The following is a 24553-nucleotide window of genomic DNA, read 5'->3' on the forward strand; positions in this document are numbered from 1 at the left end:
TTACTCTGTAATCTAACCTAGTGTTCTTAATTTTGATGGAAAGAACGCACAAACTTAATTATCATATGTGAATGAAGAACAGGGGTCCTTAACAAGAAGCTACCATTAGAACTATGGGATTTATTCCCTTTTGTTTAAAAATAAAAATGCATTTGTCAGAGTTGTAATCCAGAACAAATGCAAGTGAATGAAATATGGACTGTCTAAATGCTGAACTGCTGTAAGCGATCTAACTTCTAAACTGATGTTACTTGTGTTAGTGTTGGTTTGAAAACAGTCTTTTCTGGGTGCTCCAATTTTCCTATCAGAGAAGCCTGAAGATTAACTTTTCTGTTGGAAGGCAGAAAATTTGTAGATGTATTTTTGGCTGACTCCACAGTTTTTTCTGTAAAATCTTGCTTGTTCATGGTATTAAGTTGCTGTCTTAGAAGTAAAGTAAATGCTATGTGTGCTCTAATAGGTGAGGTGTTCTCAAATCAGCTATCGTTTCTTCTCAGAAAGGCAGAATCCTTTCTATTTATTAACTCAAATAGAAACCCAAAGTACTGATGGCCTGTATCAGAGCACAGCGGCTTAGCTGTTTGTTGAGGACACCTCCCAATGGCTGGGTTTGAAAAATTAAAAACAAGAAGAAAACCAGCAACAACCCCTTGCCATGTAAATTCTAAGACATTCTTGAAGTTCTCTTACAGTTGCTCTGATTGCTTTGTGCTTCATTCTGGGCTTGGCCATCTGTTTGTAATTGTTTGAAGTTGCAGCACGTTGCATTCTAACTTGTGGACTTGTCATGAGCACCTTTAGCAGTGTTGCTCTTATAGAAGGCTGTGAGCACGTTAAATGGTTCTTTTTGTATCTGTCACTATTGTGGTGTGTATGTAAGTATAAATGCATATCTTAATGTGAGGTCTGGGCAGAAGAGTACTTGGGAGATTGATGTTGAGTGAAAAAAATTATTAGGGTTTATTTTAGCATTACTTTGCATAAGCCGTGGATAAATTAGTGTCTTTGGTAAATGTCTTCATAATACTTGCTGTAGAGCGATGTCACAGCTTTCACTATGGTATGCTTTTTTTTTTTTTTTTTTGTAACTTTTGATTTTCTGTTGTGAATATTGCGGAGAAACTTTCTTGTTCGTTTGACAAAGAAATACTGACTAGAGGTTAATGTGGCAAATGTTTTGTGTTTGAATGTTGGCATTAATCACCTTCATCTTGACGCCTTAAAATGTGTAGCTGAGATTCCTGAAGCTATCTGTAGTTCCCCTGAGGGAGACCATGTTGATATGTCAAACTATTTAATATCTTACTATAAATTTTATCTGTAGAAGCTACATCAGAAGTACTGTTTCTTTTAAAGATGGTGCAAAATGAATTTAAGATATGAAATTAGATGTTGGGTTTATTTTGCATGACTTGATCTTCAGGAACTGCATACCAGAGGAAGGTTGCATGTGTGTTCAAGTAGCCCTGATTGTAAAGAGAGCTTGGTTTATATGTATGGTTTGCATTTATTTGCTGAACTTATTCAAACCCTTTTTAGAAACATGTCTGCTTCAGAGTCTTTGGAGCTTCCATTCAAGCATGTTTGATAGATCATTGCACTTGTGACTGCAAATTGATTAAAAACAAGAGAGTTGTCTTGTGAAGGGGAAGGAGGGGAGTGAGTAGTAAACTCTCTTGTGTTGTTTCCCAGTTTTGGTGCTAATCAGTCATTAGTAGTCATAAATCTGATCAACTCCTACTCTCCAGAGAATCCTTTCTAAGGAAAGGAATACCTTAGAGTCGAAAGCTGTATTACATAGAGAGTGTTTGTTTTTGTGTATGGAACTTAAATCAGTACAACTGTGGGATACTTCTGTTTACTTCATCTTTTGCATTTAACCTAAGATTTACTGATTCTCCAAGAAATCACTGTTGGGAGTCATACGTTAATTCTTGGGGCTTAATGTTATGCAAAATGTCAACTGATACTTTTGGTAATCCTCACTGCTCAATGCAGGGCTTGAGGAAAGAAGTTAATTAGCCAAGCTTAACAGCTAGTATGTGTAAGTTGATTTTATTTTTTTATTGTGTATGGAGGGCCTTGATGTCTAGCAGTATTCTGCAAGTCTTTTGTGCAGGTAACTTCTCTGTAACTGCTACATGTTTAAAAACTAATTGGAAATGAGAGGAAAAAAGAAACAGCCAGAAGTGTGTCTGCCAGAAGGTATCTGCTACTATTGACATAAGTGACAAACTTTGTAGAAAATGTATCCTTTACAGACAACCTTTCTGTTAAACCTCTTAGACCTTATGAAGGGTGATATAAATACAAGTGTTTATTAAGGATTACTTTTTCTTGGCTTTTTAAAGGTGAATTTTATCTAGTAACTAGGAAGACTTAATTATGTGTGACAATGTATCCAGAATTATTTCCAGAAGGAGATAGTTTGGCTGTGAGTGTTTAAGAGGCAGACGCAGCTATAGCGTTTTCTTCTCAGCTATCTGCAGGCAGAGGGTGAAATAAAGCCCAGCAGTTGCACCTGGTGATTAAGGTCTGGCAAATAGTTGTAAAAGGATGCTGTCCAAAGGAGGGAGACTGGTGGAAGGTGTGAAGGCTGTCACTTGTAGAAGAATTAGGAAAAGAATCACATACTGTTGAGTTAAAGAGCATAAGAGCTTTAGTGACCACACATAGGTGATGATTTTTGAAGTATTTATTTCTGGTATTATTTTTATTAGTAGAGTCTGCGTGGATATAGTAGTAGTGCTGAGCATGTAGCATACTGCTTACTACTTCTTATTTTCAAATTGCTTTTATTACTACTTTCAATTTGTGTGTGTGTGTGTGTGTGTGTGTAAGGGCATTATTTACATAAAAATTTTGATGTCTTATCCTCATTTTCATTAGTCAAGCCTAACAAGTTGGGCTTGTGGAACCATCTGGTCATTTGCTGCTAGGGGAGTGCAAATTATGTTTAGCTAGAATTGTCTTCAGAAGACTGTCTGCTTTCTATTGGATTAGAGTCACTTTTACGCTACTTTTTAAATCTGGGTATCATTGTTGCACTTATGTACAGTTATTGGGTTTGCTCGACTCCCTCCATCTCCTATCAGTGGGAAGATATTTGGCTTCGTATAGGTTGGCATTAAAAAAAGAATTCCTGATATTCTAATTTTTTACTGTCTTCAGTAGTCAGTAGAAGTTGAATCTGTAAAATAAGTCTGCTTCCTGTATAGTTAATTTATTAAGTCTCTGAGTTGTTAATGGTAATTTCTTTTTCTTGTTTTGTTCAAGATAATAACATTTAAAATGAAATGACTTCAAAGTATGTATCTCTTAATATGGCTTCTTACTCAGAAGAAAATATGTAGAAGAATATATGCTTACAATATCATAAGACAAAGATGTGCATTTATTAGGATGATTCCTGTTTGTACCTTCTCTTACTACATTATACCTGTATTTCAATGCAAAAAAAAAAACAACCCAACCAAATAAAAAGTACTCTCATGAGCCAAAACCAACATACAATCTCTTGGGCAGAAATATTTTTGTTATTAATGATTGACTAAAGTGATTCTTACAGTACAGTTTCTCTTTTGTTTTATTTTTTTCTTCTGTGTCAGACTTGCTTTGTTATGGGAACAGAATGAAATAAAATGATTGTGTTTTTTCTTTTTTTGTGTGTGTGTTTTCAGGCTCGGATAGCATTTTTACAAGGGGAAAGAAAGGGTCAAGAAAACTTGAAGAAAGATTTAGTGAGAAGAATAAAAATGTTAGAATATGCATTAAAACAAGAAAGGTATGTATATGTATTTTTTAAACTTTTATGTGAAAGACTTTACAGACTTAAGAAGGGTTCATTCACTTCTTCACTTTCTTTCTTGTGAATGGTTTTACTAGATGATTCTGTAGTTGCTTTATGTGCACTGTTTTTGTAGTGGATCATCAACACATTGTGTAAACTGCCAGAGTTTTTAGTAACAACAACTGAAAAAAAATTAATTACTGGAAATGAAAGAATGCTGTTCTTTTCTCAGTTTTTCTGATGGAGCTTTTGTGGCTGCTATGATATGAAGGTGCTCAGTTTCCAAATTGGTCTCATGTCTTAAACACAGGAAGTTCAGATTTAATAGATTGTCTTTTCTGGTTTGAAGAATAAGTGCTGTTACTTCATGTGGTGAACACTAGAATTTCTAGTCTCTCTAGTATTTTCTGTAGTATTTACATGATGTTATAAAAATATGTAGGATCATAGAGTGACTTGGTGTGCAAAGGGTTGCTACTCTCTAACAGGCACTGGACCAGGATGCTCAAAGTCTAATCTAACCTGCCTTGAATGCCTCCAAGGGTGGGGCATCCACCACTTGTCTGGATAACTTATTCCAGTGCCTCACTCCTCTGAGTGAAGATTTTCTGCCTAACGTCTAACTTAAATTTCCCCTCTTGTGGTTTAAAGTTTTTCCTGCCTGTCTCTTCACTATTAGATAGTTTAAAAAGATAATCCCCCTTCTGCTTATGTTAAATATTCATTTCACTCCATGCAGGTAAATGACCTTCAGAACTTCTTAATGTCTTGTTGTCTGTCAGTTTCAGTTGACCAAAGGTAGTGCTTTACTTTGTAAAAGCACTGGGGAGACAACTTGTGTCACATGCTGGTACTTTCAGTAATGGACTAGATTCTTCAATTTTATCTCGTTCTCAACATGAAGCCAAATTCATCTGTGCAAGCTTTTTAAGGGTCTGGCAAAAAAGTAGTCAGCCTTTGTTGACTTTGTGTTGTGGGGAATGTTTCTCCCTATGTAAACAAAAATTTGTCCAGGTGAGGCCTAACTATGTATTACTATGACATTTTTGGTTAGTTGTCCAAGACTGAACATAGCTCACATTATAAATTAGCACTGTAAGTAGCTAGGCAGTACAAAAAAACCTGATTAGTCAGTTTCTTATTAAAAAATAAACAACAGCAAACCTAGTGTTTTGGCAAGGATGGCTGCGTATCTGTGTGTGAAACATGCTGTATAAAGGTGTACTTCAGAACACAGTGTATGTTTATGGGGCAGATCGTAATATCACATTGTGTATTTTGGTGCAAATGGACACTGTAAGACTGTTTATTTACTAAGATAAATCAAAGACAGTTAATAAGAGCTGCAGTGTTAAGGCAGAATGTGAAACCATTGGTTTTGGTGGAAACTCATTGATGCTTTTCCTTGAAATTGAACTACCTTTATAGTTCGACTTCCCATGAAATTCCAGAATTTATCTAATGAGGAAGAAATTGTAATCATACATGCAGAAGAAGAAATAGAGTTTATTTTAGTTCTTTTGGCTTCTGGATACAACCCAGTGCTGCGTAGCTTTCAAAAGGTAAATCTTTGCTTAAGTCCCAGCCAAAGCTGTCATGAAGATTGGTAAAAACAGGAACTGAAACTCTGGCTTTGATTGGTCAATGAGTGGGAGGCAACAAGGAAGCTGTTCATACTTTTTGCTGCTTTTGCTGCTGACACCCAGTACTTCAAGGGCTCTAATTGTGCAAGTATGGTGATTTGATTAAGGAGAGCTAGCAGTGACTGATTTCTTAGGATGTCATGTAACAATAATGTTAGCTTTTGTTGTTGCTCTGAAAGGCTTTGAGGTGATAGGAGTTTTTTTTCTTGCTGTTGGTGTTCTGCATGCAAGAATAGCAAACGATAGGAAACCAGCACTAAGACCAAAACAAACAAACAAAAAAAACAAACAAACAAACAAAAACGTTTTCAATGTTACGCCTGACTTCTTCCCACACCTTTTTCCTTCTCTTCTGTTGCTGAATTCCTCATGCTGTCAAATAGTTTCATGCAGAAAGGTTAAATTGTAGGGAGTAAAAATGCAGCTTATTCAGACTATGGTGAATATCATGGTTTCTCAGACAAGGAACATGAAGTAGGACATTGGTTTGTAATGTTAAATAAAATGTGGTAGTGACTGTGGATCAGTTCAATATTTCTGGTATTTCTCTTTTGCAGAAAAATCTTGTTTGTTACTTCAATGCCCTTGAGTGTTTTGGATCAGCTTATGATTTTTTGTACAAAATGATACCTTAAAAGGGTTTATATATGAGTTGGGATTGTTTGTTGCTAGTAGATATGCCTTTATGGCACTCTGCAGACATAGCCGGACTTATTCTGATGCATACTTTGAGGCACTCTTCTCCAAGCTTAATTAGTGTAGTGATTAAATTAATAATACTTTCTGAGATGATAAAACTATGCCCGTATTTTCACTTTGTGTTTTTTGGTCTGAAGTTGCTTCCAAGTTCTTGCAATTGGGTGGTAGAATTCAATGACTAAATAGCAGCAAGCATTTAAATCCACTTAGAGGCATTCTGTCTTCTCTTCATTTCTTCATTCATGGAAACCTAGCTTCAGAAGGATAGCAAGTAGTGCTCAAAAGATTCCTCTTACAAAATTCAATTACTCTGTGGTACGAGATGGGAATTATTGTCACTGACTCATGAACAACAATGCAGCTTTTTAGTGAATTTTAAAATGTAATAATTTAGCCTTGGTTGTGTGGGAAATGTGCAGGAGTATTTCTTCCTGTAAAAATGAAGTTGAAAATCAAATGTAATGTGAAAGACCAAATAGATTTAATTACATGCAGCAACATCTTGTGTTGGTTGTAATGGCATATCATTGCTATGCTTTCTAGATCAAATGCTTCGTTATATTCTATAAGGAACAGACAAAACAGATTTTTGGTTGTGCTTTGAAACTGTGGCTATAAGATGGAACTCAAAAATGTAATTTGCAATGGCTGTGAATTGAAAGAAAAAAAAAATTGGTTGGGTTTTTAGCTACAGTGATTTATGAGCTTCAGAACTGAGCATAAACATTTGGTCTGTTTTATTCAACTTCATTTCTTATTTACTGTGGTTTTCAATTTTTTCTTTTTTTAACCCCAGATCTACTATAGTACTTTAGAAATTGTAGTCTGTTCGCTTTTACCTGTAATGCCTCTGCCATTTTACAGGGTGTAACAAAGCTTCGTCTCAGGTTGGAGTGAGCACCTGGTGTATACAGTGTTACTAGTAGATGGGTAAAATACATTCACATTCAAGTAACATAAAAACTTGTGTTTGAGTTTAATTGTTGGTCAGCCAGACTATTCAGCTATAGTGTAATTACTACAAAATACGGAACTTTCTTGCTACAAAGGGTCAATAGTGCCATCTGCTGACAGTTTGTTAATGATACTGCACCTAATTGCCTGCAATTTTGGCAGAAACTTATGCTTTAGATGTCTTCTATACCATCAACTTATAGAAGGCAGCATTTGGGATGATATTTTATCTTGAATTTTGGGAAAACTTCTGGCAGTGGATTGGCGGCAGTTCAAAAGGGAAACTTTTTATACATCCTTGCTTTTTTCCAGCTTGTGTCATTATGTATCTTTTCCCAAGAAGTTCTGTTATCTTTATTTGGGAAAGTCTTTAAAATTCATGGAAACTGGATGTGATTCAGTCAAATATTTGATTTAGAAGTGTGAAGTTCGCTGTATCTTAAGAGACTTCTTTAAAATGTGACTGACTGCTAACTTTCTCTTGCCATTCTTTCTCTACAGAACGTTATGCAGGTGGGGGGGAGGAAATAAAGTTGTTAATGGTGGATAAAGTTAGAGAATTCAAGGGTATTGGTATAGATAGTGCATATGATATTCCTGAATATAAAGGGAGCTTTGAAGATGCTTGGTAGGCATACTAAGTTGAGAAGATGGTTGGGATGGTTCATGTGTACCTCTGTGGAAGAGTTTCACCAAGAATGATTTTTAAAAACTGATATAAAAGGAGAGGATAGGCACTGGGAGAGAAGAAGCAAAGGGGCACACTTGCACAGGTGGATTGAGGAGGGATTGGAAGCTAAGCCTCATATCAGTTGGGAGGAGAAAAATAGCTAAGATTGCATGTGATGGGAGAAGATAGCACTACAGTGTAATTCTTCAGAGGGAGAAAATCTCTTGTGCAGAGGCAGAGTGGGAATTGTTGATTTGAAGGTGGCAAATAGGTAGGGATCCTGAAGATGACATTCATTCATCACAGTGTGGTTGTTTAGGCTGTGACAGTAATACAGCTGAAGATATCATCCACAATGAGTAATTGAACCTAGCTGTCATGTTTAAAAATAAATAAATAAATACACAACAAATTCTTGGAGAACATACTCAGTTCTCATTTTTGCATTGTTTGATAATTATAATTGTAAGAAGGCTTTCTCAAACTTGTGTTCCTGATGAACTAGAATAAATTGTATGATACTGTAATTATTATAAATTTTATTTGGATAAGGGGTGTTATGTTAACATGGTTGTTTTGAATGGGAGTAGGAAAATATTTGAGCTGATAAATTAGTACTGGATGCTTTTGTTAAATCTTTGCATATTTTTTTCCAGGGCAAAATATCATAAATTGAAGTATGGCACAGAATTGAACCAAGGTGACTTGAAAATGCCAACTTTTGAATCAGGTAACTTTTATGATAGTACCAGTTCTAGAACAATTTCTTTGTACTATTCTAGATTTGCTCAGTTTATTGTAACTTTAAAAAGTTAAAGTTGACATCTTTGTTTTGTCCAAATAAATACCTTTTCCATCTGCTTTTATCCAAGTGGAGAACTGATTTTGTTTTGTTAAATTATTTGCTTTATACTCCAACACATAATTGGAACCTAAGCATGGGGGGGAAAAAAGCTTCTTTAATTAAAAGAAACTACTGCATAAGGCTGCAAGTAACTTAAATATTGTTTTTTGTACACATTTGCTTTTTATTTCATTGGTGCATTGTAAAAAGTCATTTTTAAAAATTAAACAAAACCACAAAAAAAACCTTCTGAAAACCATTAACTGCGAATGGTGCTGTCTTTCAGAAGAAACCAAAGATACGGAGGTTCCTGCAGTACCTCAAAATAGCCAACTGACCTGGAAGCAAGGCAGGCAGTTACTAAGACAGTAAGTAGCATTGTTGGAATGTTGGTGTATTCATGCTTTTTCCTGAGGTCTCAAGGGCTGTGTATATGCATACTTTGTGATTTGGAGTAGTTGAAGTGGTCGCACAGTGGACCATGATGTGGGAGTTTGTAGTTTTGGTCTTTAAATAAGTAGTGTATGTGGAGCTTTTTCATGTGAGATGGAGGGAGATGAAGCTTATCTTTTATAAGATATATATTATAGTAGTATTAATTTCTAAGAGTCAATACAATTATTTTTCCTTTTTCCATCAAATGTGCTTTCTTTCTCCTCTTAATAGGTATCTTCAGGAAGTAGGTTATACAGATACGATATTGGATGTACGCTCCCAGCGGGTAAGGTCTTTGCTTGGGCTCTCCAATTCAGAACCAAATGGTTCAGTAGAGACAAAGAATTTAGAGCAGATCCTCAATGGGGGCGAATCTCCTTCATCAAAACAAAAGGGACAGGAAATCAAAAGGTAAGTGAAGAGGTGAGAAATGCGTGTAGTTTAAGTTTGTCTATGTAGTCATTCTAATGTACCAAAGTTCGTGAAGAACTTCAGACTCTTGAATCTCTGAACTGTGAGCATAGCTAACTACTAATGATTATGAACTTCACTGAAATTGATTATATGCCTTGCATGGAAAAAATAGGGTTATGTGACATGTATTCATATTCAGTGCAGCTTTGGAATTAATATTTTAAGGGAAGTTACAGCTGCGTGATGTAACGTGAAGAATTAGACTGCTGTAGAAACTTCATACAGTCATTTCTTGTTTTTTGCTAGTTTTAAAATTGTTGAACTGTTAAGTCAGACAGCCATTGTGTTTAGTGTTAATGAATCTCCCAGAAATCTCATGAGCAAGTAAAACTCTCTCCCTGTTAATTTTTTTATTTTTGTAGGAACTCTGGTGATGTTCTTGAAACATTTAACTTCTTAGAAAATGCAGATGATAGTGATGAGGAAGAGGAGAGTGACATGATAGAAGATATTGCAGAAGGAAAAGAGAAGCACCGGATAAATAAGAAACACAAAGTAAAAAACAATTTTAAGATATTGTTTTGCATGTACAAACTCCATCTTAAAAGGGAATATCTTTCCTTTCTTTCCCTAGATTGTCAAAATTATGTCCTTTCTTTTACTCCATGTTAGAAAATTCTGTCACTGGGATATTTTTTTATTTTTCTTTTTCACATGAGGAGTTTGATTTAGGGCAGTCATACTGCCAGTTTTCTGTAGTATTCTGTAGCATGGAAGTGCCTACGGCTGCCTTGAATTTTCATAAGTAACTCAGCTGTCATTCAACATTACCTCAGCTTAGTGCAAGATTGAATGTCCTAGCTTGACTTGTTAGGAAGGGTTTTACACTGTACCTGTAGTTAATAACTTGTACAAGTTGTTGCTAAACCTCATGTCAATATTCTTTTCTAATGATTACTTGGCTGTGCTGCTCTTTTCTTTTGTACTTGTTGTAAACAACTGTAGTTCTGTGTGGATTTGAATGTGTTTCATGTGGAAAATACAGCAAAGTCTTCAATGAGCATAATCGCTATCATTTATAATTAAATGTTTGAGTAGATAAAGGTTGGTGGTTAAAATGCAGAAATGTTCTTCGTTTGATTGCAGATTGGTAATGAAGGTTTAGCTGCTGACCTTACAGATGATCCTGATACTGAAGAAGCCTTGAAAGAATTTGATTTTTTAGTGACAGCTGAAGATGGTGAGGGAGCTGGAGAAGCCCGAAGTTCTGGCGATGGAACAGAGTGGGGTAAGATGCTAACAAAACAATTTAGAAATAGAGAAATACTTGTTCATGACAGTACAGTACCTTCACAGGTTGCATGGATGTGCGGATGGTTGTGATGCTGGTGATTAGCAATTAATGTATTGAATGTTGAAGCTTCCATATTTATATGCTATGTTAGTTGACAGAAATATAATTATATTACTTCCAAATGTTTTGCTTTTGATTCCAGAAAAATCCAATTAAAGGAATATATTGCTTGAATAAGACCAGGATTCTGAATGTTTTTGTATTTGAATTAAATTGGCTTTTGAATTTTGATTTGTGTTCTGTTTTTGTGATAGGGAGCTTTAGACTTGTGTTCAGCTTAAATTAATTTCTTTGGTGCACTTGTAAAAATTAATTTTGAAGGTACCAAGGATTAGGAAGTGTTTGTTGCTTGGAAATAGCATCAAAAAGTCAATCACCCTTTCTTTTAAATTTTTTTCCAAGCTCATCTTTGTTTCTAGTTGGAAGATGAAGGCAGACAAGTTGTAACCTTTAGTTCTGGTAGCATTTACTGGGTTTTAGAAGCATTTTAGTTGCCTTTAAAGACTGTGTCATTTGACTAGTTTATTGGTTGTCTTTTTATTTAGCCAAGCAGGCAGGTCTGTCAGTATGAGAATTCTCTTAGGCCCTGAAGCCAAGGTTCTGATTTTGAATTTGCACCTTCCTTTCAGATATCAAGTGCAGAGAATTCTGGTTTCTGAATCAGTCTTACCTGTATGATGTTTAGGAAGATGTACATAGCACTTCTTTCATAATGTAAATAGTTGCTCAGCTCTATTTTCTTCTCAGTTGTTTTTGTTCCCTCCTTCAGTCTTCCCTGTCACTAGCATCCCTACCATTCCTTGTTCTACTGAGGATTCAGGTTCTCTAGGAAAAATGCAAACAACTAAAGTTTCCAAGTATATTTCTTCATAGAGCTTTTAATATAAGAAAATCAAACATCACATATTTTTGCTTTCAGTAGTTAATCATCAAAGTAGTATTAGTAGGTCTAACTCTAGATATGCTAAAACTTTTCAGTACTAAATTTGATGGTTACGTTTGTGCTCTTAGAAACTTCTGCAAATCAGCCAGCCACTGAATATGGGCATTTTCCTTTTTCCCTATAACGCAGTTATTATGAACACATTCTTCCTATTTATAAATACCTCATTTAACGTACTTAAATTATTTTGAGTTATTGTGTTATAAAGTCTCTGTCACAATATTTTGCTAGGAATGGTTTATCTTCAAAATAGTGAAAGATGAGCAAGTTCAAGCAATTTAAAACAAGGTATACCAATTTTCATTGAAAAATGAATGTAATTTTCATTTAGAATTTTATGCTTTGTAGTGAAACAGGATCAAAAAAGGATACTTATGTAAGTTCTATTTGCTTAGGCAAAAGAAAATAAAGCAAACATTAACAGTTTGTATGCTACACATTACAAGTGCTATACATCAAGTAGTCATCCTATTTTGCTTATGATTTTCATGTCTAGCATGTTAATCACTGAATTCTTCCTCTGTGTAAAACACAGATTCTTTTTATGTAACAACGTGGATCAGACTGCAGGGAATTCTAAATGGGAGGGATTGGAACTGAAATCCTCTTGGGTTGTTTTTTAAAAAAATGAAATTTGAGAGGGGAGGGGAAAGAAGCCTCTACTGAGTGATATTGGCTGTTGGGCACTCTGGACCCTCTCTATGGTCTTGGTACCAATTAGTGTGGATTATGTGGGTGACTTGAGGAAGTTCACAACTAGAAGAGACTTCTGGATGTCTTCCAGTTATGTGACTTTGTTCCGAAAAGGATGAGTGTAGGCATACCTGAGGGGAAATAGGTTAGGTTTGCCAGTAATCCTTGAAAATCATTTCAGAGCCTCCCTGTGTCATATGAGGTATAATTTTAATTAGTTTTCTATTTCTGACCTACGTTTCAGTAGCCAACAGTAGTGTTTTTGAATATTTGCTTGCAAGCTTGTTTTTCCTGTTTTCTAACCAAGTTAGCCCAGTTCCTTCCAATTCTTTGCCTCTTGAACTTTCAGTGTATCCCACAGACTGGATATGTTACTCCTATCTTGTCACTGAATTGTGTTCTCCTGGTTTCATATGTCACACCTCTTAAAACGTCCCAGAATTATATACAAGAATGTTTTGGTTTCTTTCTTTCTTTCTTTTTTTTTTTTTTTTTAATACAACAGCATTACATTTTTGTTTCATGTGTTCTGCTTAGTTGGTTTTTGTTAAATGCTTCTTTGTACTGCTACAACCTGCTTGGTTATTTTCATTCTATTACTGTTTTTTGGACTGTTGTTTGTTTTTGTTCCTCACTGAATTTCCTTTTTGTGTGTGTTGGGGGGAAAAGGGGTTGTTTGCTTGTTTATCAATTTCCTTCCCAATTTTTTTGCATATACCTTTGTCGTCTTTTTGTGCCTCATGTGTTTCTTGCATACGTGGTAATTTTCTGCCACTGTTTTGACCCTGTATTCATAAAGGTTGTGATCTTTCTGTTTGCAGTTTGGTAGCTGTGTGGCACTAGTTTGGTGTAAGATGTAGTCCTTCAGTTTCCTTTTCCATAGATCCTTATAGACAGTTCTTGAAATTTCCCCATCATGTTCTATTTCCTGCCTTTCCCACCATTATGGTTTCTGTGTATCACCTCTTTATCAACTTTCTTTTTCATTTTCTGCCCCATCTGAATGATGTTCTTTTTATAAATTCTGCATCCTAGAATGTATTCACGTTCTTGTTGTGTTTTATCATAAAAGTATGTAGGCTGACTCTTACTGGTTTTATTGTTTTGCTATCTAAATGCTTTTCTTTCTCTGGTGTATATGGATCTTCTTGTGTGCTTCTGTGAATCAAATGGCTATGGTGTCAAAAGTTGCTGTTTTTTGGAGACACTGATATTGTAGGTATAGTTGGAAGTTGGGAACCAAATAACTTTTATTATGTTTAAAAACATAATAAAGTTTGACTGATGTTTAGTTGTTTCTCAGACAAGGTCCTTCTGTAAGTGTTACCTTTACCTTGTCTCGGAAACTAGTTAATCCATTTCCTACTATAGCCATTCCAGAAAGGTTTGAGACAGTTGAGAAATTTTGAGACTTGTTGTGAACATTAAATAACTTTCCAACATTTGTCAAATGGAAAAAGTTGTCTTCTGAAATGCCTGTGGAATGTTGTATTTTTGCTTTTTCCAGTGTGTAGATGCTGAAATGCAGCGGGAAGTCAACTTAATTCACTTATGTGAATTACTTTTATCAATCTTCATTTAAAATGCTGTTTTCATAGACTTGTTTCTCTGGTTATGCGTAGGACTGAGACTTCTTTCTTGTGCATGTAGAATGAGTGTGAGAGGATGCATGGTGGTCTTCATGAATAAACTGGACTGACTTACTCAGCTCGCATTTTCATGAGTAATACAGCATGAATACTTTTATTTGCTTGTTTAACACTGGCTGAATAATTTCTTAACGCTGTCTTTCTAAAGATGCAGTAATCTTTCTGAACACCAATGAGTTTTTCTGTGTTTTGAAGAATGCAACATAAAAAGTTACTAAGTAACAAATTAATACACAATTTGCAATTGTGTAACTGGTACTAAACAGTGTCTTGGAAAACTATGAAACAAGATTTTGTATTTTGTAAACTTTAAACTGAGACTGCACCTTTTAAAGATTTATTAAGAACTTGTATTGTTGCTCTTATACAGCTATTATATTAAATAGCCAACAGCTTGCATTGCCAATTGCTGATTTTTTTTCTTTTAATAATATGCTGCATGTAGACAAAGATGACCTGTCCCCAACTGCTGAGGTTTGGGATGTAGACCAGGGACTAATAAGTAAACTGAAGGAACAGTACAAGAAGGAACGAAAGGGGAAGAAAGGGGTAAAGAGTAAGTGCAGATTCTGAATCTTGTAATACAACGCTTTTTTGCCTATCTGTATAGAAGACCTTTTTTTTTTTCTCATGAGTTCTATTTGTTTTTGTTTTTCATTAAATGTTTCTGTAATGGGGGCAACCAACTTTAACTTTCTACCTGCTGAATGTGAATATATCAGAGCCTTTATCCATAGTCAGTCCCATCTCAAAGAGGTGTGCTGAAAGTGAAATAGGTGAAGAGAAGTAACTTGCTTTTTACTGGGAGTACAAAATTAATGAACAATTGGCATTTTGGGATTATTTGTACTCCAGAAGGTTTTCTGAAAGAACATTTAAGCTTTTTCCACTTCTTAAATTAAAATACTATAGTACTGTTTTGATTGCTGGTTGTTTCTGTGTTTGTTTTGTTATTTGGGTGTTTTGGGGCTTGTTTATTATTATTTTGATTTTTGTTCTTTTTGGCTGTTTGGTTTTACTTTTTGCATCATGAGCTTGAATCAAGCCATAATTGCTGTTTATGGGCTGGCAGGGTTTTTTTTTTTTTCTTTTGGCAATCTGAGGCAATGTGAGAATGGAAGAGAAGAAGGCCTGTCACGTGACTATGAACTTTTTTTGTGGCTTTGTTTATTTTGTGGTGCCTTTTACTTTTCTGTGCAGTTTCTAGGTTTTGGCTAATGCTTTACTCTTGAAGACTTTTCAAACCTGTTGCCCTTTTATGAACTGTGCAAGTTAAACTGAAATTTCAACATTACATACCTGTAAAAAATGCCCCTGTGATTTAAATCATCAGCTAGGCAAGTTTTCTAGTGGACACAATGTTATTAAATTGGTCTCTGGAGAAGCTCTTTTGCAGGTGTTTTGTTGTGGCTTTTTAATTTTTATTTGAGATGTCTACTGAAGTTCCTAACTATATTTAAAAGTAAAAAATAGGGTTTGGAAAATTGTGTGAATATGCACTACCTAAATCAGATGATAATTAACATATAGCACTTCATTAAAGGATTCTATAGTCATTAAGGTTTGAAATGATTTTCTAATTGTAATGAACTAATATTCAGTTGATGCATGTTGTTTTTCAGCAGTTCTGCACAACTCTTATGCACATACGCATTCATGTGTGTAGACTAATATTTTCAGCCAGAGTACAAAGATTCTTGCCCAGGTTTTGGATTAATTTTTTAGAACTTATGGTAGTAGTCTGGGTGTCAGTATGCAGCACTTAATGTATTAGTAAGCATTTGACACTTTCAAATTCATGGTTTCTAGTTAAAAATTGACCTTTCAATTGTTGAAGTAATTGAGTGGCCTAAATGCACACAGTAAAAGTATGCAGTTATGGTGGGACAGGTTTGTTTAAATTATTCTGCCTGTAGACTTATGTCAACTTTTTTTTAACATTGAGACTGAAAATAGAAGATCCTCTTTATTTCTCTTTCTAATGCTGGATCTTTGACAATCTTCACACTGCATATTCATCTTATTTTGTTCTTAAACATTTTTTAAGACCGTTGTCAGATTTGTCAGAATTCTCTGAGATGTGTGGCAGTATTTATGATCATTATGATCAAGTAAACATTTTGATTACCACCTCTTGCTGTGTATTTTTTTTGGGGGGGCACAGTAATAGGGCAGGTGTTCTAATGGATTCTTCTATTGGATGTGTAACTGTACCATAATTGCAGTTAGACTGATAACTCATGACTTCATGGCCCTGACACGGACATGGAAACTTTCATTCCAATCATGGGGGTTAATAATGGAACAGAAGTTCATTTTATTCATTTTGTTACTTCTGTTGTTTGTTCATATTATGTTTTGAGTGGAACACCTAAACTTAGGTAATCTACTCTTCACAGATACATCTTAATAAGGTTATTTTTTTTCTGCATTGTTTTTAAATGTCAGGATAGTCTAACTACTATGTTAAATACTTTGTTGATTTATTTTCTTATTAAGGGAATTTAAAATGAAACAAGACCAAACAAAAAATACCTAGCGCTTTAATTGCCTTTATAGTATTAACAGTGAAATAACTCAAAATCTGGCTATTGAGGCTGTGCAGTGGAGTTGGGTTTGTTTGCTTTGTTTCTTTCCGTAACATTAAAACCATTCATGTGATATTCTAGACTGAATTGTGAAAGGTAAGGAGTTACTTGTAGTTTCCACAAGTCTGTTTTCTTGAAAGCTTGCCTTTTCCACTAATAAGTTGAATTTAAGATGTGAGACATTGTCCCCAAGTTTGATAAAATCAGTAAGCTTAAGCAAATCAGATATAATTTGTCAACTTTTCACAGCATGATTGTGGAGATGAGGAATGTCTCTTCTGATAGAATCCACTAAGACTAATCGTTCTCAGTGATATAGTGTTCACATCTTTTAAGTTGTATGTTAAAATTGAGATCCTTTACTGATTTTTATTCCCCATTCCCACCAGTCACTTACTCATTTTTGCTTTTCCTTTTCTTGCGCCTCAAATGAATTGTTCTTTATTTATGGAGTGATTTGGATTTTACTATCTTCATTGCATCATATGTTGATGCAGAAGGTTCAGACTACAGCTTCTTGGAGGTAGTAGAAATCTGTTTGAGTTCTTACTCAGTACAGAGAAGCTACTGCTTATTTTTTACCTTTTTCACTTTTGACTTCTGGAGAAGGAAATGAGATTCTAGGTGTTAAGTTCTTCTTTCTTCTGTTTACTGAGGTGATGCCTTGAAATGTAGCTGCTCATGCAGAATCAGCACATTTTTAAGAATTAAAATCTTTGTAACATTTAGAGTACTTAAGCAGTGATATGAAGGCAAGTAATTAGAAAGCAGAAATCTCTACAGTGCGTATGTCTGGAAGACCATCACAGAATAATGACATTTTTTTAGCATGAATTACAGGGAAGTTATTGAAAATAGCAGCTGCTTGCTTGTTCAGTGTTTCTCCCTCTTTTATGGTGGATTGAGGGCTGTTCTGAGATGATTCCTGCAGGACAAGTAAGTAAGCTTGCTAAAAAGCACTGCAAGACAAGACTGATAATTCCGTTATTAAGAACATGACTTAGAAGTTATTAAGAACATGACTTAGACAAGAAGAATGACTGACTGGTTCAAGGTAGCATTTGGAAGCAGAGTGAGCTGGATTACTGTCAGTTTTTCCTCTGAGGGTGCTCTGATACAGACTTCTTATTCCCATATGTTTGAGGTGAAGGCATTTACAAAAGGTGCTTTCAGTTTGGATAAGGATAAAAGATGAGGATGAAATTTGTATCTACATCAAGAAGACTAATGAATCTTCTGGAGAATGAAGAGTGTTTTCAAGTAGACATCTCAGGGTACCAGTCATGACTTTTATCATGTAATCTAGTGATTATTTCTTAATATTTTCAAGAATATATCTTCTGTTGATCACTTTAGATAGGTGACTGGCTGACAATCAGCTGGAAAAGATACAAAAACAGGTTTGTGGTTTCTTCGTTGAGACCCAGCCATTTAACAGTACTTTTTAAAAATTATTATTATTAAATGAGATCTCACTGTCTGACTGCAATTAACTGTTGTACCTTTCAAATGAGATCTTATCCCTGTTAGTCTAGCAGCTATCAGAAACAAGTGTTGCTGGAAAGGAGACATTCCTCATACTAGTGAGGAACAACATCCTTCACCTCTTTGGAGTATCTTTTTAGACCTGTCCTCTTCAGGTCAAATGTAGTTCATTTCAGTCTGCAGATCTCTACAGAAAGTGGTGAGAAGATGTGATGGAATAGGTCATCCAATGGAATGTAGTAGTTGTGCACTGTAACTGTAGTGTGTAGTTAGAACTGTAGTTGGAAGTTTGTTTCAGTGTCCAAATAAAGGATGTTATTTTAAGGACTTTCTCTTTAACATTTGTGTGTGATAAGTGTTTATGACACAGACTTTGTTTCCCTCCAATCTACTGATAGCTGCTTCCTCTGCTTTCCAGCTTAACTGGAATGAAATCTTTTCTGTTCACGCTTTTAAAGGAATGTTGTGTGTTCCCATTAGTAATGCTGTTTGAAAGAAATGTTTATCTGCTTTCGCTGTCACCTTCAAAATTCAAGTAGGTCTCTGTATTAATCCTTGCTTTTTATCCATCTGTGTCTTAAGGTAATAATAATATTGCTTTACTTCTGGGTTTATTGGAAAATAATTCTACATAAGGATTAGAACTGTATCCAAGAAAGAAAATTCTATGTATTTCATAGTTCTTTATCTGAGATCATAGGTTTCTAGACTCATCAATACATAAGTACAATGAAACCTAGCCATTCAAGAAACATGCTACATTATGGGAGACTTTAAGAAGCCAGTTTTATTCTCAAACCATTATGGGTAGGAGCTTTCATAGGTATGATAGAAATACTGTGGCTTCCATGAAAGAAATATTCCGTGAAATATTGAAGCTACAGAAAAGTACAGGGAGTTCTAATTTATATTTGGCAAAATGAACACGTTTTGCAATTATTAGTGTGGATAGTGATCCCTCCCTGCGTTACATTGAGAAAACTTAATTATTGATGGATGCTTATTTTTGGATACATTGTTTTTAACCATTTTTTGTCAAAGATCTTAAAAATTGATCAAACATGATTTCAACAAGTGTGTTTTAGAACTCAGCTACTTAAACAATTCTGTTTTTGAGAAGTGATCTGTAAATCAAGTGTTTACCTCTTACTATGTCATAAAGTGAAGGCTTTGTTTTGGTTTGTATCTTCTAATAGAAGTGACGTGTCAACTCAGAGCATAATAAAACACTTCCTAATGCATACTTCACCAGAAATTGATATGTTAGAAATTACTTGCACTTTATTATATCCATCTAGAAGTAGTTAAACTTTGTAGTGGATTTTAAAGAGAAATATATAACATAAGCATTTTTGTTTGTTTAAAATATAATTGCCAATGCTACCTGTGAGGGCTTTCTTTTGATTAAAGCTAGTAAAGTGTCATTACAGCAGGAGTCTATTGCTAAAATTTCACTTCATGGTTAAAGCTTTTATTTTTAATGGAAGCTAGAAGTTGAAAACATAAGTGAATTTAATTAAAATATTTTTAATTAGACCCTACTGTTTTTGTTAGCTGGAATCTATATTATGAAATTAATGCACTTAATTTAATATATTTTATTTCTAGAGGCAGGCTTATCTAATAAATACAATGCACATTTGCATTATCATTTAGTGGTGGTCATGTATTGTAATAAACAATTTATCCAAATGAAATACCATTCAAAACCAGGGAAAGTTAATTGTTTGTTGCACCCCTCCCTCCTCCCCAGTTATGATTTATTTATACTTTTCCCCCTCATTTGTGAGCTTATCTTTTATTTTCAATCTTTCTCAATGTTTAGTTGTCTAGTATAGGTAGTTCTGTATTAGCAAGTGTTTAATTCATGTGTATTTTTATAATTGTGTTCTTTTGGTGTTTGGCTTCTCACAAGGGCTGTATGATGAATTTTTTCTCCTACAGGAAATGATAAAATAGATGAACAGAATACAAAACATTTGGTTTTTTGATCTGGTGAATTCAGACTGTTTGCATGTAACTACTCTTGATTTCCAAAAGATCGATTGTATTTATATACAAAGACAAAAGCAAAGCATTGTGTTTATTTTAAGGAGGTCCCATCAGTAATTTTTCTTGTTTACTTAGTTAAATGGATTTTTAGACTTCTGTCAAGTCAAGCGGTGGCAATCAAATGAATTTTTGCTGCTGACGTTAATTTACAGGAGTCAACAGGACAAAACTTCAAGACATGATAGCAGATCTGGGAGATGATGAGATACCCCACATCCCTTCAGGAATCATTAATCAATCTAGGTCACCCTCTTCTAGAATGACTGATCATGAAGGTGCAAGAGCAGAGGAAGGTACAAAAAATTCAGCTACTTATTGTATTTCAGGAGATTTCTTGTAGAAGGCACACGCTGTCATTTATTGTCCCCTCTATAAAGCTTAATGCAGTTGCAGGTTGCCACATCATTATTATTTACAGGTATTCCCAAATGGTTTCATGTAGCTGTGGCTTATTGTTACGGACCTTTATTTCCTAAGTATTTTTAAACAATTTCATGTACAGTCGTGTGTTCTGGAACTATTTAATATTAAATCACTGTTTGCAGACCCCATGTAGCAAAATGTTGTATGAATAGGGTGTTACTGATTGAGGGATAAAAGGTGAGTATTAGTGTTTGATATCAGTTTGTGTTTTTGAGTGACATTTATAAGTGACTGTTTAACTTAAGAGACTAATTTGTCTCTTTGTCCTTAAGCTTCGTGTTGATTTACTATTTTTTAAATTCTCTTGTCCTATTTTATGTATAATCTTAAACATTTTTCTACCAAGTATTAGGTCCAGTTTCAGGATTAGCTTATGCAGTGAAGGTTAGCAGCATAATATTATCCACATAGCCCAAAGTCTTATTATTGAGCGGTTTTAAGGTTGACTTTTAAGGTAGTACTTTTCAAGATTACAATGCTGTGATATAAATTGTCTGCTTTAAAAAATAAAATTAAAGTGCTCAACCAAATTCACACCTTGCTCTTCTAGGATGATCTTTGAACCATAAGCCCTGGCATGCTACTAGCTATCCCAGAAGTCAAAACAATTTGCATTATTACTGTTGCTGCTTATTGGTTCTTTTGTTTTTCCTTAATCCTTGCTGTTGTCTGTCCTCTCTCACCCTCAAGTTTCTGTCTTGTTCTAAGCAGAGAAGTGTAAAGTTTGTGGGAAAGTGTTTTTGTTGCTATCCTGTACTATTACTTTACCTGTTTTCCAGCCTCCTATTTTACTGCCTTCCTTTTCATCTTTATTTATTTATTTATTTCACGATTTAAAGATGCACAAGTATCAAATTAACCTGTAGGATGCAACTGAAAGAACTAATGGCAGTTTCTTCTGCAGAAATGTTGCATGTACCTTGTAGTATCAAATATGAATGTGGTCTGATGGCATAGAGGGGTCTGGCATCTCAGTAACTATGTAGCTGCTGCAATGTATTTTAAATGACACGTTATGTCATGTTTCTTTTAAAGGCATTATATCACTAGTAATACAGTACGAAGCAATCCTTCTGAAGAAATAGATTGTAGATTTGAATCTGATAAGGGCTGACTTTTGTTGTGTGGTTCCTGTAGAATAGACTCTGTGCTACACTTCAAATAAAGATTGTCCAAACTGTTTTCAAGTAAACTGCCTTCAGAATTGTATTTCTATCTATTTATGAGCTTGTATGATTATTTCAGTTCAGTTTGCTGTATTAAGAGCAGTAGTATGAATATCTGTTAATTATTTCTCCATAATGTTTTAGCTGGAATAGTAGTGTAAGCTTTGCTGTTTTGGCCAGAAATTCTATCCTGAATATTGTGTGGCTTTCTAAATCTGCACAACCTCATTATAAAAAGATGACGTTAAGCACACAAGCTTAATTTGCATTCATCCTAAGTCTGCCCTTTGTAAATCTCAGATACTTAATTATCTCAACATGGCATTTTTCTCAGTTTGTTTTGTTTGTTTGTTTGTTTTGTTTCAGCTGTGGTTTCCAAGTGAAGGTTTTTTGCAGTCAGTTTTAGGGAACAATTGTATGTCTTTCTTGCTAGGGCAGGCTAGCATGATGAATGTTACCAAGCTGTAATGTTCTTGGGGCTATACTTAAGCTTTATGCTACATTCTGCTATTAAAGTGTTCCAGTTCTGTTACAAATGGAGCAGTTGGAAATGCTATTTTCATGTAGAGATTCAAGTGGTTTTTAAGCTCACTTTTTTATTTTTATTTTTTAACTTGGTGAGGTTGGGAGGATCAGAATAGAAACTATAGTTGTGTTAGAACAGTGGTTCCAGTTTTAACTATGGTTCTAATTGGCCAGAAGTGTATATTTTACAATCTAAAATTTTTATTTCTACTCAGGTACAGGTTTAAGAATGAGAAAATTATTATGCTGTAATAACATTTTGTAGTCTCGGCCATTAAAATAAGTTTCTGTTTTGCCATAGAAATAGAGCGTACAGCATAATTCTGAGCTATGCCTTGATTCTACCTCCAGTATATTGTGTAAAGAGTTATTTTTTTGTTTGGTTGTTTTTTTTGTTTTTTGTTTTTTTTTAAACACCTAATCCCACAGCTGTGGAAATAATCTTTTTATTTTAATAAGAAAAATATTTGATATATATATATTCTTTTTCCGTATGCCTATTGATATATGCCCAGGTATGGATCTTTTCTTTTTGTAGCTGTAACTTATTTCATTGTATTACTTCTCTGCCATGTATGTAAAAAGTATATACAAAAAAAAAACCCCAGTGTTGAAAACCCATACAACTTGCAAACATTCTTCAGTCTTTAATTGGATGTCATACTTGCATAAACTTATTTTTAGAACTAGTCAAAATGTAGTTATGCTACATATATATATTGTCAGCTTTAGTGTTGAGAAATGTGCTTCTACGTTTTAGATAATGTTAACTTGGAAGTTTTAAGGAGATGTTGAAATTGATAGGCTTATGTATAGACTTCTACTGTGCAATTTTCAATGGTAGAGCTTCGCTCATGAAAGCTGTTTTGCTAAGCACTGACAGTATTAATCTCATACACTATTAGGAGGATAGACTTTGGGAGCTCATTTAAAGTATGTGAGCATGTCTTAGATCAGATAGGACTCACAGCATCACAATGAGGATGGAAAGTGTCCTCAGGTGTAAAATGAAGATGTTGCCTCCTTTCCCCTGTGGTCTGGGAAGCTCTGTTTCTCTTATTGTGACTTGGGAGATTTGGCTTGTAAGTGGACAGTTGTATTTGTGAGTCAGGGCAGTGTAGGTGAGCCAGTTTTGGGATTTCCAAATAAAGTAATTTTTTTTTTCTTTTCCCTCCTTTTTTTCTGTCAGAAGAAAACCAAGGAGATACTGAATATTAAAAAAGAAAAGAGAAAAAGAAAAAAAAAAAAAAAAGAAAAGAAAAAGAAAAAAAAAGCTAATTATTATTTGAGGGTTTCACTGTCTTAAGTTATTCCAGAGAACATTTGTGGTGTTATTTCTAGCTTCATATAGAAATACTGGATCTCACTTTAATTCTAGTCAGATGTTTAGATGACAAAAGTATAAAATAAAAGTGGCGTGTGCTAGAGCTTTATTTCCGAGAGGATTAGAAATGAGAAGCGCTGTCACAGTGATGCCATAACTCAGTGAAATTTCTGAAGATGTCAAATAAGATTTAATATGCTTTGGAAATACTTACACTTTGCTGAACTTCCCATTTTGCTGAAGTTGATCTAAAATACCCATCAAGCATCCCATTTTTTTCACAAAAGAGAATACCAAGAAGTAAAAGCAGCTTCTAATAGCATGCTCAAGTATTAGTTTTTAAGCCATATTCCTCACCACTAAGTTGGTATTTGGGGATATTGTAGAAGGGGGTAAACAGTATTGTTGATTATAAAGAACGTGGGTGAATGTTTGAAACTTTATTGTTCAGGTGTTTGTTCAGAATGAATGGCTTATAATTTGGTAATTTGCATTGATTGCATTTGAATTGGCTTATAAAAAGGTAATTTGCATTGATTTATTCTAAATGGCAATTAATAAAAATGTTCCATATTAATTTGGGGAGAGCACAGGTGTAATTGAGATAAGTAGTAGTTAATTTTTGATTTTAGGAATTTAAAATTACATTTGTGTAGAGAAAGTAAGTTTCACAAATAACAGATATTTCTTTTCTAAAATAATCTGATAATTTGGAGTAGAAGAGAAGTTTTGCAGGAGACTTTGATCTGAGATAAAAATACTTGTGCAGGTAGAGATATTTGATTAGTGCAGAGCATAGAGACATTAACAAGTGGTGGGAAGGCAGGCAATGTGGTGTAGTGAGTGAAGTATTATTTGGAGATGTAGGACATAGATTTGATGTTGAAAAATGATAAAAAGTC

At 34.6% G+C, this 24553-nt stretch overlaps 1 protein-coding gene across 5 annotated transcripts in view; it reads left to right on the top strand.

The window, feature by feature from the left end:
- STRN3 (striatin 3) overlaps nt 1-24553 on the top strand; it is a 47932-nt gene that overhangs the window by 9648 nt on the left and 13731 nt on the right. Inside the window, exons 2-9 of one of the 5 annotated variants that reach the window (XM_072337234.1) lie at nt 3681-3784; nt 8413-8486; nt 8890-8968; nt 9267-9446; nt 9872-10004; nt 10596-10737; nt 14534-14644; nt 20366-20506. In XM_072337234.1, the coding sequence (XP_072193335.1) occupies nt 3681-3784; nt 8413-8486; nt 8890-8968; nt 9267-9446; nt 9872-10004; nt 10596-10737; nt 14534-14644; nt 20366-20506 (964 nt within the window). Of the gene's footprint in view, nt 1-3680; nt 3785-8412; nt 8487-8886; nt 8969-9266; nt 9447-9871; nt 10005-10595; nt 10738-14533; nt 14645-20365; nt 20507-24553 lie in introns of all 5 variants that reach the window. The other 4 variants (XM_072337233.1, XM_072337235.1, XM_072337236.1 and 1 more) reach the window with 4 other exon arrangements.

Source organism: Excalfactoria chinensis, chromosome 5 (assembly GCF_039878825.1).
Source record: "Excalfactoria chinensis isolate bCotChi1 chromosome 5, bCotChi1.hap2, whole genome shotgun sequence".
In the NCBI taxonomy this organism is placed as follows: Eukaryota; Metazoa; Chordata; class Aves; order Galliformes; family Phasianidae; genus Excalfactoria; species Excalfactoria chinensis.